The sequence below is a fragment of the Coenobita brevimanus genome, chromosome 57 (genome assembly GCF_032717465.1).
Source record: "Coenobita brevimanus isolate Jiangsu-jjx chromosome 57, ASM3271746v2, whole genome shotgun sequence".
NCBI lineage: Eukaryota > Metazoa > Arthropoda > Malacostraca > Decapoda > Coenobitidae > Coenobita > Coenobita brevimanus.
The window spans coordinates 20,708,725-20,725,700 of record NC_137010.1 but is presented as its reverse complement, the minus strand read 5'-3'; the positions used below and the strand labels follow the sequence as shown (position 1 = coordinate 20,725,700).

Sequence of the window (16,976 nt, the reverse complement as noted above, 5' to 3'; positions counted from 1 at the left end):
CCACATCCAGTTGGAATGACTTGACCTATTACACCATAAGGCATCCATTTATCGGTTATCTGGTTACCATCCATTGAAGTAATAGATTTTATGGTGTACAGGAAACCATTTGGCTTGTCACTCTGTGTAGAGTCCCTTGAAAGTATCATTAGAGCTTATGAGTAGGCGAAGGCTTGTCTTGAAGTAGCTGGTCACCCTTGCCCCTTACTTGGACATAATAGCCTAGTTGTAGGCCTTAAACACACCTTATTTGAGGGGCAGAGAAGAAGTGGATGATGAATGGATTGATGGATTCTGTTTGTATCGTATTTCACTAATTCGCAGAAACGATCACTGGTAAAGTGCATTTTGCGAGTGCGTGTTGAGCGAGTGAGCATTTGTTCATATGCCTATCTTCATAATTACATCTTGGTGTAAACTTTCAGCATTTCTGGTGAGGTAGTTAAACGGTAGCAGATGAAGAATTGAGCTAAAATATTTACTTTCTCAAGTTTTCTCTCTGGATGTTCATGTTGTGAGATGCCATAGCATTTATCACACAAGCAATGTTCATTTCTCTGCTCCCAACTTGCCGTGTCAACAGACTGCATTGGTAAATACTTGGCTATTGATCAAATGATAAAATCCAGAAATGGGGCGATTATCCTTGCTGATTTCAGCCTCTAAACATAGACAAAATGTTCATGTAAAAAGTAATATCCAATATTTAATTGTTAGAATTCATGCAAGAAAACATAGTGTTACAACAGGAAATCTTTTTAATTCAGTTTCTTAGTATAAGATGTCAATTGAAGCACTCGGTACATTCCCTTGGAAAGCTGGGATTCCTAGGGGTTTGTTTGGTCTCATGAGTAAATATATAGCAAAAAACAAAATATATTGAATGTATTTACTACATGCTGAAAGAATCTCTTCTCAGTCTCATATAGTAGAAAAGTTACTAGCCTCCAAACACCATTGTGATCAGGCCTTGTCATGTCAGGCGGCCCATTTCTCAGCTGAACGGAAACATCACTTTGCTCGCTTGCTCAGAATCATCATCACCATCAACAACAACCATATCCATTTTCTTGTCTTGAGGTGGAGTGAGGTTGTATTTAAAAATAGGGATACAGAAAGGACAAAAGTGAAAAAAATATCAACAACAAGCCCAGAACCTCACAAGTTGTTCAAGTACAGTCTGTCCTCATCTAACACGGTTCATTGCTTCCGCACCCCTACCGTGTTAGAGAAATTTTGTGTTACAGGGACTCTTGAAACCCCCAATTTCCTTCCGCACCCCTGCCCAAAGTCTACTTTTCTCCCCCCTTGTGGTGCAAAATTTTTTTAGACCCCCCAGTTTTAACCTCCTTGAAAGCATTAACATGGTTCAAAAAATTATAAAAGAGTATTATTACAGTTAAAAGCCACATCATATCTACCTTATGGGAGGATAAAGGGAGACACACTATGCCAGAGAGGAGGTAGAGGGGAGAACACCCCGATTGGCTGGGTAGTTCAAGAGCAAAAATGCTGAAGTGTGATCGGCTGGGAGGTAGATGATGCCCGCTGGCAAGGCAGTGCTCCTATGGTTCATCTCATCACTGCCTGCCTGGTTCAAAAAATTGTTAGCTTCATCATTTGCCATATTAGAAGCGATATTGCATCCGGAAAATTGTACCGTGTTAGACCATTTTCACGTTAGGGGAAACCGTGTTAAACGAGGATAGACAGTACCAGAAATCCTGTCTCCACCCCAAATGCGTAACTACTGTCATGTATAGACAGTTTGATGGGCAGGGGCACTACCTAAATGGGAACACCAGAAAGAGAGATCAGTCTAAGAGGGCACTTTGTAACCAAAAGGGCAAATGGGACAGGGGCTCAATTCCCTTTGAGCTGTATCTGTGCACATCCCAGAATGTAACCATTTGTTCATATTTTTTCTCTCCAGATTCACATAACATACAAGAGAATATCAGGAACTGTTAAGGAAAGATTGTATTCTTGTCGGCTTAAGAGACTAACACTTCTTCCATAGTTATTTTTTGTGTATGGAATCCTGATACTGTACCTGAATTTTCATACATGATATTTATAGAACTATTGTTTAAAAGATATAATAAATAAAATCCAAGGGAATAGTAAGGTACATCATGCAAATCAAATTGCTGAGGTAGAAATGATTGGGAGCCTTTTTTGCACATTAGTATAAGGATGTATCATTTTATTCTTGTTTTCTTCTGATGATTTTATTCACTTTATGATAGACTTCAAGCTGGTTTATTAAGTTAGCATTCAGTAACCCCTTTAGTACAGAAGCTTCTTCCAAGCCAAGTGAAATAATATGGAGGTAACAAGGATAAATAAAACTACTGTGTCAATACTTTGAAGGGGTTAAGACCACAGGAAAGCAGCCCTTTGTTTGGTGTGGTAATTTAGTGTTTCTCATGTCCTATCTATCTGTAGTTAAGAAATGAGAGCTGGACAGTTGTAGTAGATGTTTCCCCCCCTCCCGTCCTTCCACTTTGCATATGTTCCTTCCATCCCTCCCTCCCTCTCACCTGGCATATGTTTATCACCTCTTTTATATATACATTTCATGGATTTGGAGAAAGCATATGACAGGGTGGATAGACAAGGATTGTGGAAAGAGTAGATGTGTGGAGTAGATGGGAAGTTGTTGAATGCTGTGAAGAGTATGTACGATGGTGCGAAGGCTGCAGTCCATGTGGATGGTGAACTAATTGCATTTTTCTCTTTGAAAGTTGGGTTGAAACAGGGATGTGTCATGTCTCCATGGTTGTTCAATCTGTACATGGGGTAATAAAAGGGGTACAAGGTAGGGTAGTGGATGTTGGAGTGGCCCTGGTGAGAGAGGATAGTGTTTGGAAACTCCCTGTACTGTTGTTTGCAGATGATACTGTGTTGTTGAGTGAAGACGAAGGGGAGCTGCAAGGCTTGGTGGATGAGTTTGGGAGAGTGTACAAGAAACGGAATCTAAAGGTGAATGTAGGGAAGAGTAAAGTGATGGTCTTTGAGAGGGGTGAAGTCAGTGAATGTACAGCAAGGTTGGATGGTGAGGAATTGGAAAATGTGAGTACGTTTAAGTACTTGGGTAGTGTGATGAGTAAGGATGGAGGTTTGGAGGGTGAAGTGCTTGAAAGGGTACAGCAGGGAAGAAAGGTTGCTGGTTCTCTGAAAGCAGTGATAAGAAACAGGGAAGTGAGCGTGAAAGTGAAAAAGTTACTACATGACAGTATTGTGATACCAACTCTAACGTATGGAAGTGAAGCTTGGACGTTGTTGGAAGGACACAAGTCAAGAGTGAGAGCAGTGGAAATGAGTTATTTAAGAGGAGCCTGTGGAGTCACGTGTAGAGACAGGCTGACGAACGAGGATATAAAGGAACGTTGTGGTGTGGATGTGGATGTAATAGGAAGCATTATGAGGAACACACTGAGGTAGTTTGGCCATGTGGAGAGGATGGAGGGTGAAAGACTGACAAAGAGAGTGTATGTGAGTGAGGTGGAGGGGGGAAGAGGGAGGGGGAGGCCGAGGATGAGATGGAGGGATGGGGTGGAGAGGTATATGAGAGAGGGGGGTGTGAGTTGGGAGCAGGGCAGTGAAATGGCGGGGGACAGGGCGACTTGGAGGCGTTTTGTTTGTGGCCACTGCAAACGGGATTGAGGCGTCTGGCAATAGATAGATAGATAGAGATATATATATATATATATATATATATATATGGAGCCTCTGTGGTACAGTGGTAAAGTGTGCGTTTTCATACACTGAAGAACGAGGGTTCGCGTCCCGCCAGGGTAATAAACTTTGGGAGCATTCTTCTGGCCATGTACTGCATTGGCAGACATCAGGGGTGCTGTGGTTGAACCAGTGTCACATGCTATAAAGTATGCTTGTACTCATTCGGCTTGCATGGGCCGATTACACTTGGTTCACAGACTACACACACACATCCAAAGCCACTCCAGCACTACAACACACTTACAAGCACTTCTCACCCTACATACAATCTCTACCAGACAACCTAAGCCACTTGGTAGAGATACGTTGGCTGTATCGTCCCCGCTTCGGTTGGGATAGGCCAGTCCTGCAGTGGACACTCAAACGGCGATGAGATGAGATATACACATACATGGAGCCTTTGTGGTACAGTGGTAGGGTGTAAGTCTCGCATGCAGGTTCACCTCCCGCCAGAGTTGCAAAAACTTTAGGAAGTGTTCACTGAGTCGCTGACTGCTTTGGTGGACATAAAGGGTGCTGTGGTTGAACCAGTGTCACTTACTAGTATGTTTGCACCCAGTTGGCTTAGGCGGGCCGATTACACTTGGTTCACAGACTACACATACATCCAAAGCCACTACAACACTTCAATCACACTCACAAGCACTTCTCACTGTACATACAGTCTCTGCCAGACAGCCTAAGCCACTGTGTAGAGATATATTGGCTGTATTGTCCCTGCTTCAGTAGGGATAGGCCGGTCCTGCAGTGGACCTCAACTGTTGCTGCTGCTGCTGATGAAAGGCTTCCACCCAAAAGTTCCGAGTAATTTGAACAGAGGGAGCCAACCATTTGCAGTTTTGTCTTTTGCCCCTAGGAGGAGTCAGCAGCACCCCTTGTGCGTCAGTGTGGCCCCTGCCGTGTCTGTGAGCAGACGTGTTGTTGAGCTACGCTTACTGTTGTAAAGTGGTGCATAGGTGGTTTGGCGGTTTTGCAATGGCAGACCTCACGGAACAAAGAACCTGCGTCAACTTCTGCTTCAAGATCAACGAGATGGCTACAGAAATTCACTGGTTGCTTCAGCAGGCCTTTGGTGACAATGCCATGTCCCAAAACAGAACATTCTTCTGGTACAAGCGATTCAAGGAAGGACGAACGTCCGACGAAGATGATGACCATCCTGGACAACCGTCAACGATACCACCACCAGAAAACGTCAGAAATGTTCGTCAGGCTATCCTTGCAGAGCACAGACAAACTATCCATGATGTTTGTGATATCGTTGGACTGTTGTACGGGAGCATGCAACGCATTTTGTCAGATGTGTTGGGCGTGAAATGCATCGCTGCAAAATTTGTGCCAAGACTGCTGAGTGATGAGCAGAGGGCACATCGCATTGCAGTTTGCAGGGAGCTCAAGAATCGGGTCAGAGATGATGCCACCTTCATCTCCAAGGTCATAAACTGGTGATGAATCATGGGTGTACGGTTATGACAAGAGACAATGCAGCAGTCATCACAGTGGAAGTCTCCCAGTTCACCGAGGCCGAAAATAGCGCCTCAGGTTCGCAACAATGTCAAGTCGATGTTGATCGTTTTCTTCGATATCCAAGGGATTGTTCACAAGGTATTCATCCCACCCAGTTAATCTGTCAGCAGAAAGTTTTACTGTGAAGTTTTGCAGCGTCTGAGGGAGAACATCTGCCTCAAATGTGGAAGAACAAGGACTGGGTTCTGCATCATGACAAGCCCCTGCCCACACATCAGTTGTTGTACAGTAGTTCCTGGCGTCCACTAACACGTTAGTCATTCCCCACCCACCCTATTTGCCTGACCATGCCCCCTGCAACTTTTTCCTGTATCTCAAACTGAAATTACGACTGAAAGGGCGTCAGTTTGATTCAGTTGAGATCCAGACAGAATTGCAGGAGGTGCTCAAAACCATCATGTCTGAAGCTTTCCAGGGATACATGGACTTGTGGAAAAAACGCTGGGACCACTGTAAACTGTACATGCCCAAGGGGACTACTTCGAAGGCAACAGTGAGAACTAGGAGGTAAGGTAACTTATTTTCCTACAAAATTCGAATTAGTGGAACTTTATGGTAGCACCTCGTGTGTGTGTGTGTGTGTGTGTGTGTGTGTGTGTGTGTGTATGTGTATATATATATACAATCAAGTCACCTATGGCGTGGATTTCTATGGCACTGTTTTCTATGACATGGCAAGGTGCTAGACCCCCCCAAAACAAACCACGTGCATAAATTACTGATGGCTTGGCAAGGTTTGAAACGCGCGGGCAAATTCCCATGGCGGCACACCCCCCTGTTTGTAAACAGAGAAGATGGCGACCACTTCTGCTCCATACTACAGGTGCTCCAACTGTGGGCTTTTTTTCCCTCTTATGAGGAGGTTAAACTGCACCAAATTTATTGTGTTAAGTAATGAAACATTAAAGATTCTTTGGGTATTGCGACTGTAGCACCAGTCGAGCAGGGCAGTACTCCCAAGGTGGATGGAAAGCTGATGACAGGGAGAGCTGGAGCTCCCGTTTCATCAGCCCTCGGGACTAGGTCCCGACCATCCCCCTTTGCTGAACTTTGTCAGTGTCTCAGTAACACAGAGAGTAGACCAGCATGCTCTCCAATACAAGTTTCTCCAACTATCAACACCAAACTACATGCACAGTACACTCACACTTCCTTTTCAAAATTTTCAAAAAAAAATGGCGTTGATTAACCCCTTAACCGAGGGGCGTCACTTTCGTGACGCTTGGGAGCAAGGGATCATACCGCGGGGCGTCGCTTTTGTGATTCTGTGTTATTTTGAATTCACCCAGGCTTCCAAGTGGGGGCTTGTATCATCTATCAGTACTGCCAATGTCCAACACTAGTCAGCACTCCTAATCTCATCTGTACTCCCATCCATTGTTTACAATTTGGCCATTTCTCCCCGTTCTTGACTCCCCTCCCTACCCCCCCTCCATTACCCTATCCTCTCGCCTGCCCGGCCGTGCTACGCTAAGTAAATCTTCCCTGGAATTTTTCACTGATTTCATCCATTGAAATAAGCCCTATGCCCTATTCTTATACCAAATAATATATACTAGAAAGAAATAAGTGAGAGTGCCATACACCTGGAATTGGCTAATTATCACCTGACAACACCTCACGTGCACTCGTTCGCTAATTTTCGCTGTTTATTTCCCCTTGAAATATGCCGTATAATCTATTTTTGAAATAAATATACATATAAGGAGGGAAGGGAGAAGCCTAAGTGATATTTACATTCACTTGGAACTACCTAATTTATAATGTATTGTCTAGATTTCCTGCCAGTCATTTCACTGCTATATATAGCTGTTTCAAGAGGCTAACATTGGTAGTAATGAATTTCCCTAGGTAGGCCACCACCCCGGCCCACCCTTATCAGTTCACTCTCATCTTCTAACGTGGAGGTACATCAGTTCGCTCTTGCTAGCTTCAGGGACTTTTCACCCCCATGCAAAGGGCCCTGTGACCTTTACCCCCTACTAAACCTCGTGTGGAAAGAGGTAGAGGGCTGACAATTGATAAAAGAGTGACTATGATCTTTCTATTGAGTAAAACAGTGCAAGTGGAATTGTAAATAATGTGTAAATAATGTGTAAACAGCAAGTGAAAGTAATGAATGTAAATATACGTGAACAGTGGAAAATAGTTTTATAAGTTACTTCAAGTGACAGTGCATAACACAGTGTAAATAAAATAGAAATGTAAATAACGTAAATAAAATAGAGAACGTAAATAGAAATGTAAACGAGTAGTATTATAAGAATACGAGTATATACCCTAGGAGTAATGAAAGTTTCACTCTAGCATGTCTGATTACTATGAGTTATGAGAGTGAAGATGAAAGTGACATTCACTCTCAGTGCTAGTATACAGGACGAGAAAGTGAATGCAACGTATTTTACTGAAAGAAATTGAATCCCAACAGTGACAATAAACTAATACTACTGAAGGAAACTTATGGATAAAGACTGTAGATATATATAATTGTTATATAGTAATAGGAATATAAAGTGTGAGGGGTTATATGAATAATAAATGATAGAGTACCAAGAGCGAACTAGCGCAAGTGCGACGGTCAGATGCGCTCGTAATGTTCATTGCTTTCACAGTGTTTTTTTTTTTTTTTTGAGTATGGATCCCAAACTGCTTGAAAATCATAGAGTAGTGTTTATAGCGTTAATATCTGGCTGTGGTAATCATATTACGGGTTGTCGGGAAGTGTAAAGTGGAGACTTCGTTACTCAACTTCAGAGGCCTCCACAAGTCCTACGGTAACCGACGAAGGCTCAACAAACATTCCAGGAGAAAGCTGAAGGTATGTGCCATAAGCATATGTAATTTTAATATTCTAGGACTAATAACTGATTTTTGGCAAATATTTTTTGAGAGTCTGTTGGAGCCTGAATAACCCCATGGCACACGCAAAACATTGGTAAACATGCCCGCGGTGTAGGGGTTAACATAGCCTCGGAGTCCCCAGGGGGGGGGACCATAAATGACCTCACCTTCAGCCCCTCTCCCGGTGATGACTCAAGGTGCCTGGAACCACTGTCTGACTCTCTTCTTCTTCATTTCTGCAGCATTCGTGGCCTTTCCTCTAACTTTCGCTCTGTTGAGCACCACCTCTCCTCCTCTAAACCTCAACTTCTTTTCCTAACTGAGACTCAGCTGTCTGAGGCAACCGACAGCAAACCCTTTTCTGTATCATCCTACTTTCTCTATACTCATTTCAAAGCCAAAGGTGGCTGTTGTATATATATACGCAACAACTTATCTTGCTCTCGTGTTCCTGAACTCGATTCTTCTGAATTCTCTACACTCTGGCTTCGGCTTTCCTGTCATTCTCTGACTAAATATATCTGTGCTGTTTACTTATCTCCTAATTCTACTGACTATCAAAAATTCTTTGACTATCTTACTTCTATGATGGAACACATTCTATCCATTTCTCCTTTCTCTGAAATCTCCATTCTTGGAGATTTCAATGTTCACCACCACCTTTGGCTTTCCTCTCCTTTCACTGATCCACCTGGTGAACAGGCCTACACCTTTTCTATCATTAATGACCTAGAGCAGCTTGTACAGCACCCTACCCGTATCCCTGACCGCCTTGAAGAGAGCTCCAACATACTTGACCTCTTCCTTACAGCTAATCCTTCTGCTTACACTGTTAATGTTTTCTCTCCATTGGGCTCCTCCAATCACAACCTTATCACCTTAACCTGTCCTATCGCTCCGGTACGGCCTGCGGACCCTCCAAAAATACGTCGTCTCTGGCACTTTGGAGCTATGGATTGGGAGGCCCTCAGGCAGCACTTCTTTGATTTTCCCTGGAATGATTATTGCTTCCATGGCCGGGAGACATCTGGGTGTGCCTTGCACATTACGGAGGTTATTCTCTCGGGCATGGAAGTTTACATTCCCTTCTCATATCCTTTGACTAATGCACGAAAGCCTTGGTTTAATCACGTTTGTTCTAATGCTGTCCGCAACAAGGAGAGGGCCTATAAAAGGTACCGGAGCCAACCCACCCCTGAATCACATCTTTTATACATTTCTGCCTGGAATCGTGCTAAGTCTGTTCTTCGCTCTGCTAAAAATAATTTCATCCGTACAAAATGCTCTCAACTCTCTAACTCCTCCCGCTCCTTCTGGCACCTTGCCAAAACCTTTCTAACAAATTTACCTCGTCATCCTTCCCTCCTCTTTTCTACTCTGATGGCTCTGTAGCTATTTCTTCTACTGATAAAGCAGATCTCTTCGCTCAGACTTTCTCCTCCAACTCTACCTTAGACGATTCCGGTGCTGTTCCTCCCTCACTTCCCCCCTCTGACTTCCTCATGGCTAACATTAAAATTTCTTCAGCTGATGTATTTTCTGCCATTGCTGGCCTCAGTACTAATAAGGCATATGAGCCTGATGGAGTCCCTCCTGTTGTTCTCAAGAACTGTGCTTCTGTGCTTACTCCCTGCTTAGGCAAACTCTTTCGCCTTTGTCTGTCAACTTGTACCTTTCCTTCTTGCTGGAAGTTTGCTCTCATTCAGCCAGTCCCAAAGAAGGGTGACCATTCCCAACCCTCTAACTATCGTCCAATTGCTTTAACATCCTGTATCTCAAAAGTTTTTGAGTCAATTCTTAATAGAAAAATTTTAAAGCATCTTTCCTATCACAACCTTCTTTCTGGTTGTCAGTATGGGTTCCGTCAGGGACGCTCCACAGGCGATCTTCTCACCTACTTTTCAGATTCCTGGTCATCCTCCTTTCGGGACTTTGGCGAAAGCTTTGCCATTGCACTTGACATTTCAAAGGCTTTCGATCGAGTCTGGCATAAATCTTTAATTTCCAAACTGCCCTCTTACGGTTTCTATCCTTCTATCTGTGCCTTCATCTCTAGCTTCCTTTTGGTCGTTCTATAGCCGCTGTTGTAGACGGCTATCGTTCTTCTCCTAGATCTATTAACAGTGGTGTTCCTCAGGGCTCTGTCCTATCACCAACTCTCTTCCTTTTATTCATCAATGACCTTCTAAGCTGTACATCTAACCCTATCCACTCATACGCTGATGACTCCACCCTTCACCTTTCCATTCGATTCCCACAACGTCCATCTCAGCAGTTACTTCAACAGGCAAGGGATGAGGCTATGGCACACCTAATGTCTGACTTGGCTCGTATCTCTGACCGGGGTAAAAATAGTCTGGTTGTTTTTAATGCATCAAAGACTCAGTTTTTGCACCTATCAACTCGACAAAATCTTCCACAGGTATACCCACTTATGTTTAATAATACTCAACTTAATTCTGCATCATCGTTGAACATGCTTGGGGTTTCATTTGCTCGGGACTCGTCTTGGAAAGATCACATTACATCTCTTGTAAAATCTGCTTCCAAGCGGTTGGATGTGCTAAGCCAACTCCGTTCCTTCTTTACCCCTGCACAATTGTTGACTCTATACGGGGGTTTTATCTGCCCCTGTGTGGAGTACAACTCTCATGTATGGGGGGGCTCCCCACATACAGCTCTTCTCAATTGGGTGGAGTCAAAGGCTTTTTGTCTCATTAACTCTCCCCCTCTTACTGACTCCCTTCAACCTCTGTCTCTTCGCCGCAGTGTTGCATCTTTATCTCTTTTCTATCGCTACTTCAATGGTCACTGTTCCTCTGAACTGTCTGCATGCATTCCTCTACTTCTACGACGGGTGCGTAGCACCCATCTAGCAGCAAACTCTCATCCCTTTTCTGTCCAACTCTCTAATGCAAGAGTCAACCATTACTCCCAGTCCTTCATTTATGCAACGGGTCAACTCTGGAACTGTCTCCCTCTGTCTGTATTTCCTGCTTCCTATGATCTCCAGTCTTTAAAACGCAGTGTGTCCAGGCATCTCGAAATGAATGGATCTTGAATTTGGCTCTCTCTTGTATTTTGTTTTTCTCTTGGAGGGAACAGTACTGCGGGCTCATTACCTTTGGTTCCTTCTTCCTCACATTAAAAAAAAAAAAAAAAAAATAGTTTATAGGTTTGTTTGTAAAACTGCTATGAACGGAATAGTGACGAAGCACCCATCTCTGAGCTAAGATGAAGTGTAATGCCTCCCATCATCATCACGTATATAAGAATGATTATTAATGTGTTAAATGTGAGATATATTGACACTTGAGCATACAAACTTTATCAAATAAACTTCTTCAATCAGTGCTTGACCAGGCAGCCTCCACCATCTTTAATGTTTTGGTCAGTCAGCAGATCTGTGTCTACTTGGCCGATTTTTTTTTCGCTCGATCTGCAGCGTGTGGAATTGCCCAAGTAGACGCTAGGCTGATCTCCTTCCCTTTTTTTGTGCTTATTGTTACGTGTAATACAGGCATTGACTGATTGCTTGATTGTGTGCATATGTAAAGTGGGGGAAAATGGGGAAAAGTGGGGTGAAAATGGGGACTTTGGGCGAATGTCCAGAACCAAATTCGATTTTTCCCATAGGTTTAAGTTATTTGTATGGCACAGTTTTCTACGGCGCAGGCTTGTTCCAGAAGCAATTAGCCGCGCCTTGGGCGACTTTAAATATATATATATATATATATAATAGAGGGTCTAAGTCTGGCTGTTTGATCTCCCCAACAAACATTTCTAAATGTGGGTTTAGTTTTTCCTTTTAGTTGATTGGATGCTGTTCATAGTTTTTGCTTTCTTTTTCCTTTTTCCCTTTTCTTGCTTCTGAATCTTGCCCATTTCATTTATTTAATGGGAAATATGGTTAGGATGCTGTTGGAGATTATGATTTTGTTAAAGTTAGAATAATGATACTGTATGTATCTATCAAAAGGACATGTATGTTATTGTGCAACCTCAGTCTGTCTGATTGGACAGACTCAGCAACCACAGGCAAGCAACCAACCTTGCAGGGGCCCTTCTGTGCAGTGAACTGATGTTCCCATGCAGCTGACAGCCCCTCGCCACAGCGAGGCATGGGGATTAGTGTGGAGGTTTGGTTCTTGGGTGGACACTGCATTTGTAATCTCCACCTAGTTAACAGGCACTATAGTGGGCTCCATGTCACCTTGGTATCTGGCTGATTGGTTACCACCCAGCGTTGTAAATGTTTTATTGAGCAACAGGAAACCATTTAGCTTGACACTCAGTGTTGAGCCACCTGCAGAGACAAGAATAGTAGTAAATGGTGACAGGACGGATGGAAGAAATAGAAAGAGAGGAGGAAAGACACAGAAAAAGAACAGTAGACATGAAGGAATAATTAGGCAGCAATATTTCAAGTACCGGTAAGTGAATTATGGGTGCTTCCACCTACCACCTAGGACTTGTATGTAGTTATTCAATATAGGTCTTGTTTCTTGTTTGTTCTTGTGCTTTCTCTTGCCTTGTCTTCTGGATCCTACCTTACCCCATTCTTAGGTGGGAGAAAAGGTCAGGATGGTGATGATATTTTGTGATGAAGTTTGTGACATCCATGATTCTACTGACTTACCTTGTTTTCTGGACCCTACCTCATCCCATCCTTAGGTGAGAAATATAAGGTCAGGATAACGATAATGTTATTTTTTGATCAAGTGTGTACCATATTAGTACTTCATTCTGATGATCTTGTTTGCTCTTCTTACAGGCAATCCAGTTTTATGAGAACACAGAAGCAGAGTACAAGATGTGGAACAAGATCGAGTTCTTCTGTTAGGATGAGTTGCAGAATCTTCTGTAACATCTTACAGGATTTCCCACCCCCTTATTAGTGATCTCCCTAAATAATCTTCCATTTCTTTAACTCCTTCATTACCAGATGTTTCTCCGTAAGCCAGGTAACACTGTCTGGTGTTACCAAGATAAAATGTCCCAGTACTGAAGGAGTTAAGAATTCCTGTGTCACATCCTTCACAGTGTCCTGAAACTATTATGAATTTTGTAGTCACTTCTCATGGAATCTTTGGTTACCTACCATCACCTCACAGACTTTCCAAATTGGCATCCTCAAATAGCCTGTACCACTGCTCTTTGCTTTCATAATCTGTCATGACTTTGAACATTCTCACAGTGCTAGCTATGTCGTTTCAAGCTGCCATCCACAATATGCATTTAATTTAAAAAAGTGTAAAATCACAGAATATCTAATTGCCTACAAGATCTCCTGTTCCACTCAAAATCATCCATTAACATCAAAATATTTCATCTTTTTTCATCATTCATTGCAAAATCTACTGATCCCATAAAATATGCAGTCACAACTTCTGACCCCATGTTGACCTTACAAAACAGCAGAGTTTCCGTGTATCTAAGTGCTGATAGTTATTTCAGTTTTTGCATTCTTTTATACAGTTGAACATTGTGTGTGCAAACTACAGCTGAGTTCATAGAAGCCAGTCATATACTAACATCTTCCATACTTTTCTCAGAAAATTATTTAAAAGGGAAGAAGAAAACTAAGACAGTACTGTACTGTATGTTGTACAGTACAGTATAGTACAATAAAAAGTTTCATTTAAAAATTAGTAAGGAATAACTGTATTATACTACCCATTTCATGTTCTGCACAGTATATAATTATCCACAGAGGTCTGAAGACTTTTTAACTTCTTCAGCACAAATTATATAAAATAAGCTGGGAGTAACAAAAACGAGTTATGAATGACATCATATTGAAAGAAGTACTGTTAATAGAGATTTTTCTGAAACTTTTTAGTATGAGAGCTCTTTCCTGTCCTCTATAAAATTTTGTGGTGGCAGTATTGAGTTACCAGAGGTTTCATTCTACTGAGAAGGTTAATCTGTGGCACACTTATTAATAAGGTATATCAGTTCTTTGAGGAAAAGATTATGGGCACAAGAGAACCATACAGACAGCAGCATTTTGTAATAGCTAGAGAATGAAGAAGATGAAATGAGATGTATGTGTGGGCAGTGCAGAGTGATTTGTATTTTAACCACAAGAAGCATTACAGTTTTTTATTGGCATGGGAATTCTGTGGTACAGGTACTTAAGGGTATTTCCAGCAACATACAAGTGAAAGTTTTTAAATGCTTATTTGTTTGTATTTAATTTTATCGGTGTTTCTATAAATTTTATTTAATGATATTTGAATACAGTATTCAGGCATTCAGATGTACCACCTGACTTTGGTCAGACACTTGTAACTTTTGTTCCCTAACACATGGAAGGATATAGAATGCATATAACTGTAGAACATTTGGGATATCACAGATTTTTTAACAGTAGTGAAATGTAACATACTTTTGTACATTGTAATATTTTTAGACATATATTTGCATATTTAAAGTTTATGAGGAGTGATAGGCACTAAAAAGCATATAATCGGAAAGATGAACATGCATAATAATGTTAGTGACAATAATAGGCATAATTTTACTGTACGTAGCTAGTATTAACCCTTGCTGAGCTGCAGACCTCATATGAGGCACAATGAAGGTCAGCGCAGGCCATGCTGCAAGCCTCGTATGAGGTACCAGTTACATTGGTTATGAAACAATGACTCAGGGGATGTAAACTACCTTACAAGTAATCAGCATGGCAGGGGTTAAGAATGCAGTACAGTAGTGGAACGATTGTGATGTCCTGACTTGGGTGTAAAATCCTGGGCATATTTTTAATGTCTGTCATGATGTTGGTGCTTAACACTTTGAGGACAAGAGGCCATTTCCAAACTTTGTAAAATTGTCAGACAGCATAGTAGTCATAATACAGCTTTGATTAGAATTCCCCAGTGCAAATGACAGCCTTGACATGCACATAGCATAGCAGAGACTAGGTTCCAATGGCAGAATGAGAAGGGGAGGAAATTTAGAGGACTGTTGCCTTTCCTGACCATGAAGTGGGTCTCAGTGCTGAGAGTACTCTACAAAATGTATCTGAGAAGTGTTGTGCTGTAAGACAGAGACATACTGTAAGAAAAGAGGTTACATCAGTTTAGAAAGTAGAGAAATGAGAATGTTGAGATGGCTGAGTATGGACACACTGACTGACAGAAATGAGAATATTGTACAGTACTTTAATGAAATTTGGCATGAGAAATATCAGAGAGGTACTGCAAGCTAGTAGGTTGACATGCTTTAGACATGTTGATAGGAAGAAGGAGAATTATTAGCTGAGAGGGATCACAAGCATGAATGTGGAGAATATCATGAGGCTGACCAAAAAAGATATGAAGTCCTGCTTAAACACCTCCATGCTAAGGAACAAAGTTGGGAAATGGTTGAAGCTAATGATATATAGAGAGCTGCCTTTGGATGGAAGGATGTACATTTGCCAGCATGGTCGTTGGCTTCTACCCGTGAACAAAATGCCGTCAAGGGAAGTAGGTATGTCTTATACCTTTCAGTGTACTGGACTTTGGTAGCTTAGCCTCAGGCCCCTACACCTTGAAAGGTGTAAAAGATTATGAAAGAGTTAAAAACAGCCTACCAACACTTTGAACATGGTAAAGCTCAGCAGCAGTTTTATATTTTCACATCTTTCATCATCCAGAGGATGAAAAGGACATTGATAATGAGAAATAACAAGAAAATTATGGAGGCAACACATTAAGAATAATCATCCTAACCCACCAGTAAGTGGATAGGATGGGGGAAAGGACTATTAACAATATTCTTTGTCACTTCATAAAAGGCATCTAAATGGAGGGGATTGTAAAGTTGCAGTCCCTTTACTCTAAAGCTTTACCATATGATGACGTCTTTCCTAATTTACTTGTCCTACCCCTAGATGTTTTTTTATTCACTCGACGAAAATGGGTTAACCACGTATAAACTACGTTAACAAAGACTACTTCGGACCCATTCAGTTTGAAAAGTCTCCCCCAGCGTGAATAATAATGACCTAAAAATACAGTAGCAAGAGTGAATTGTAAAAGTTGCCATTAGAGTCAGGAGGTTAAATAATTATCTGCTCAGGTGAAGATAAACAAGCCTTCCCCCTGCTTATTTAACCGCTGGAATCTGGTGGTATGTATTTTATTGGTTTATTCATGCTTCCAGGAGTTATTTTCTTCAATTGATGAGAGACATTTAGCAGTCAAGGGATAAATGAAGATTAATCCCTCCAGTTCAAGGAGTCTCATTTTCATTTAGATTCTCATTTAAAATATGGATACCTTATATTTATTACTGTAACCCAATCATCATGATGGTGTATTTTGTATTATATTTTACCATCCCCAGACCATTTTAATCAATCCTGGAGAGGCTTTTCAAACTGTAGGAGTTAATCTTCATTAACCTCATTAAAAGGAGGCTTTCCCAAGGTAAACAAAATTATATTTTATCTGGTAGAAACAAGAATAAACTAGTAAAGTACATCGTCTGATTCTGGGAGCAATGTTCGTGGCGTAGGAGCTAATGGAACACCGATATGTTTGGCATTGTTGGTGGTAGATGAATTTCGTAGTGATGATTATATTAGGAGGCGTGGAAAGGAGGTTGAAGAATACATGGCTGAATGGAAATGAGTTTAAGCCAAACTCCATTCACTTTTTTTTTTTCCCCTCAACTTCCTCAAATCTGCCACAATGCCTCTGCCATGTAAGGAGTATTTTGAAATCTTGAAAGATTACATAGAGGATTGATGAACCAATTTTTGGCCACTCATCATGGTTTTTATACCTTTAACTTTACTTTGGAGGTGTAAGCTAGAATGAGTACTTTGTGGATTTATGAACTACTTTGCTGGGCACTTCATATTTTTCCAGTTT

General features: G+C 41.6%; 1 protein-coding gene across 1 annotated transcript in view; it reads left to right on the top strand.

Annotated features, from left to right (window-relative positions):
* The window catches only part of norpA (no receptor potential A), a 506,175-nt gene extending 493,220 nt beyond the window's left edge, over positions 1–12,955 (top strand). The window contains exon 22 of the mRNA XM_080274227.1: positions 12,887–12,955. Coding sequence (XP_080130353.1) covers positions 12,887–12,955 — 69 coding nt within the window. The remainder of the gene's footprint in view (positions 1–12,886) is intronic.
* Positions 12,956–16,976: the final 4,021 nt, after the last annotated feature.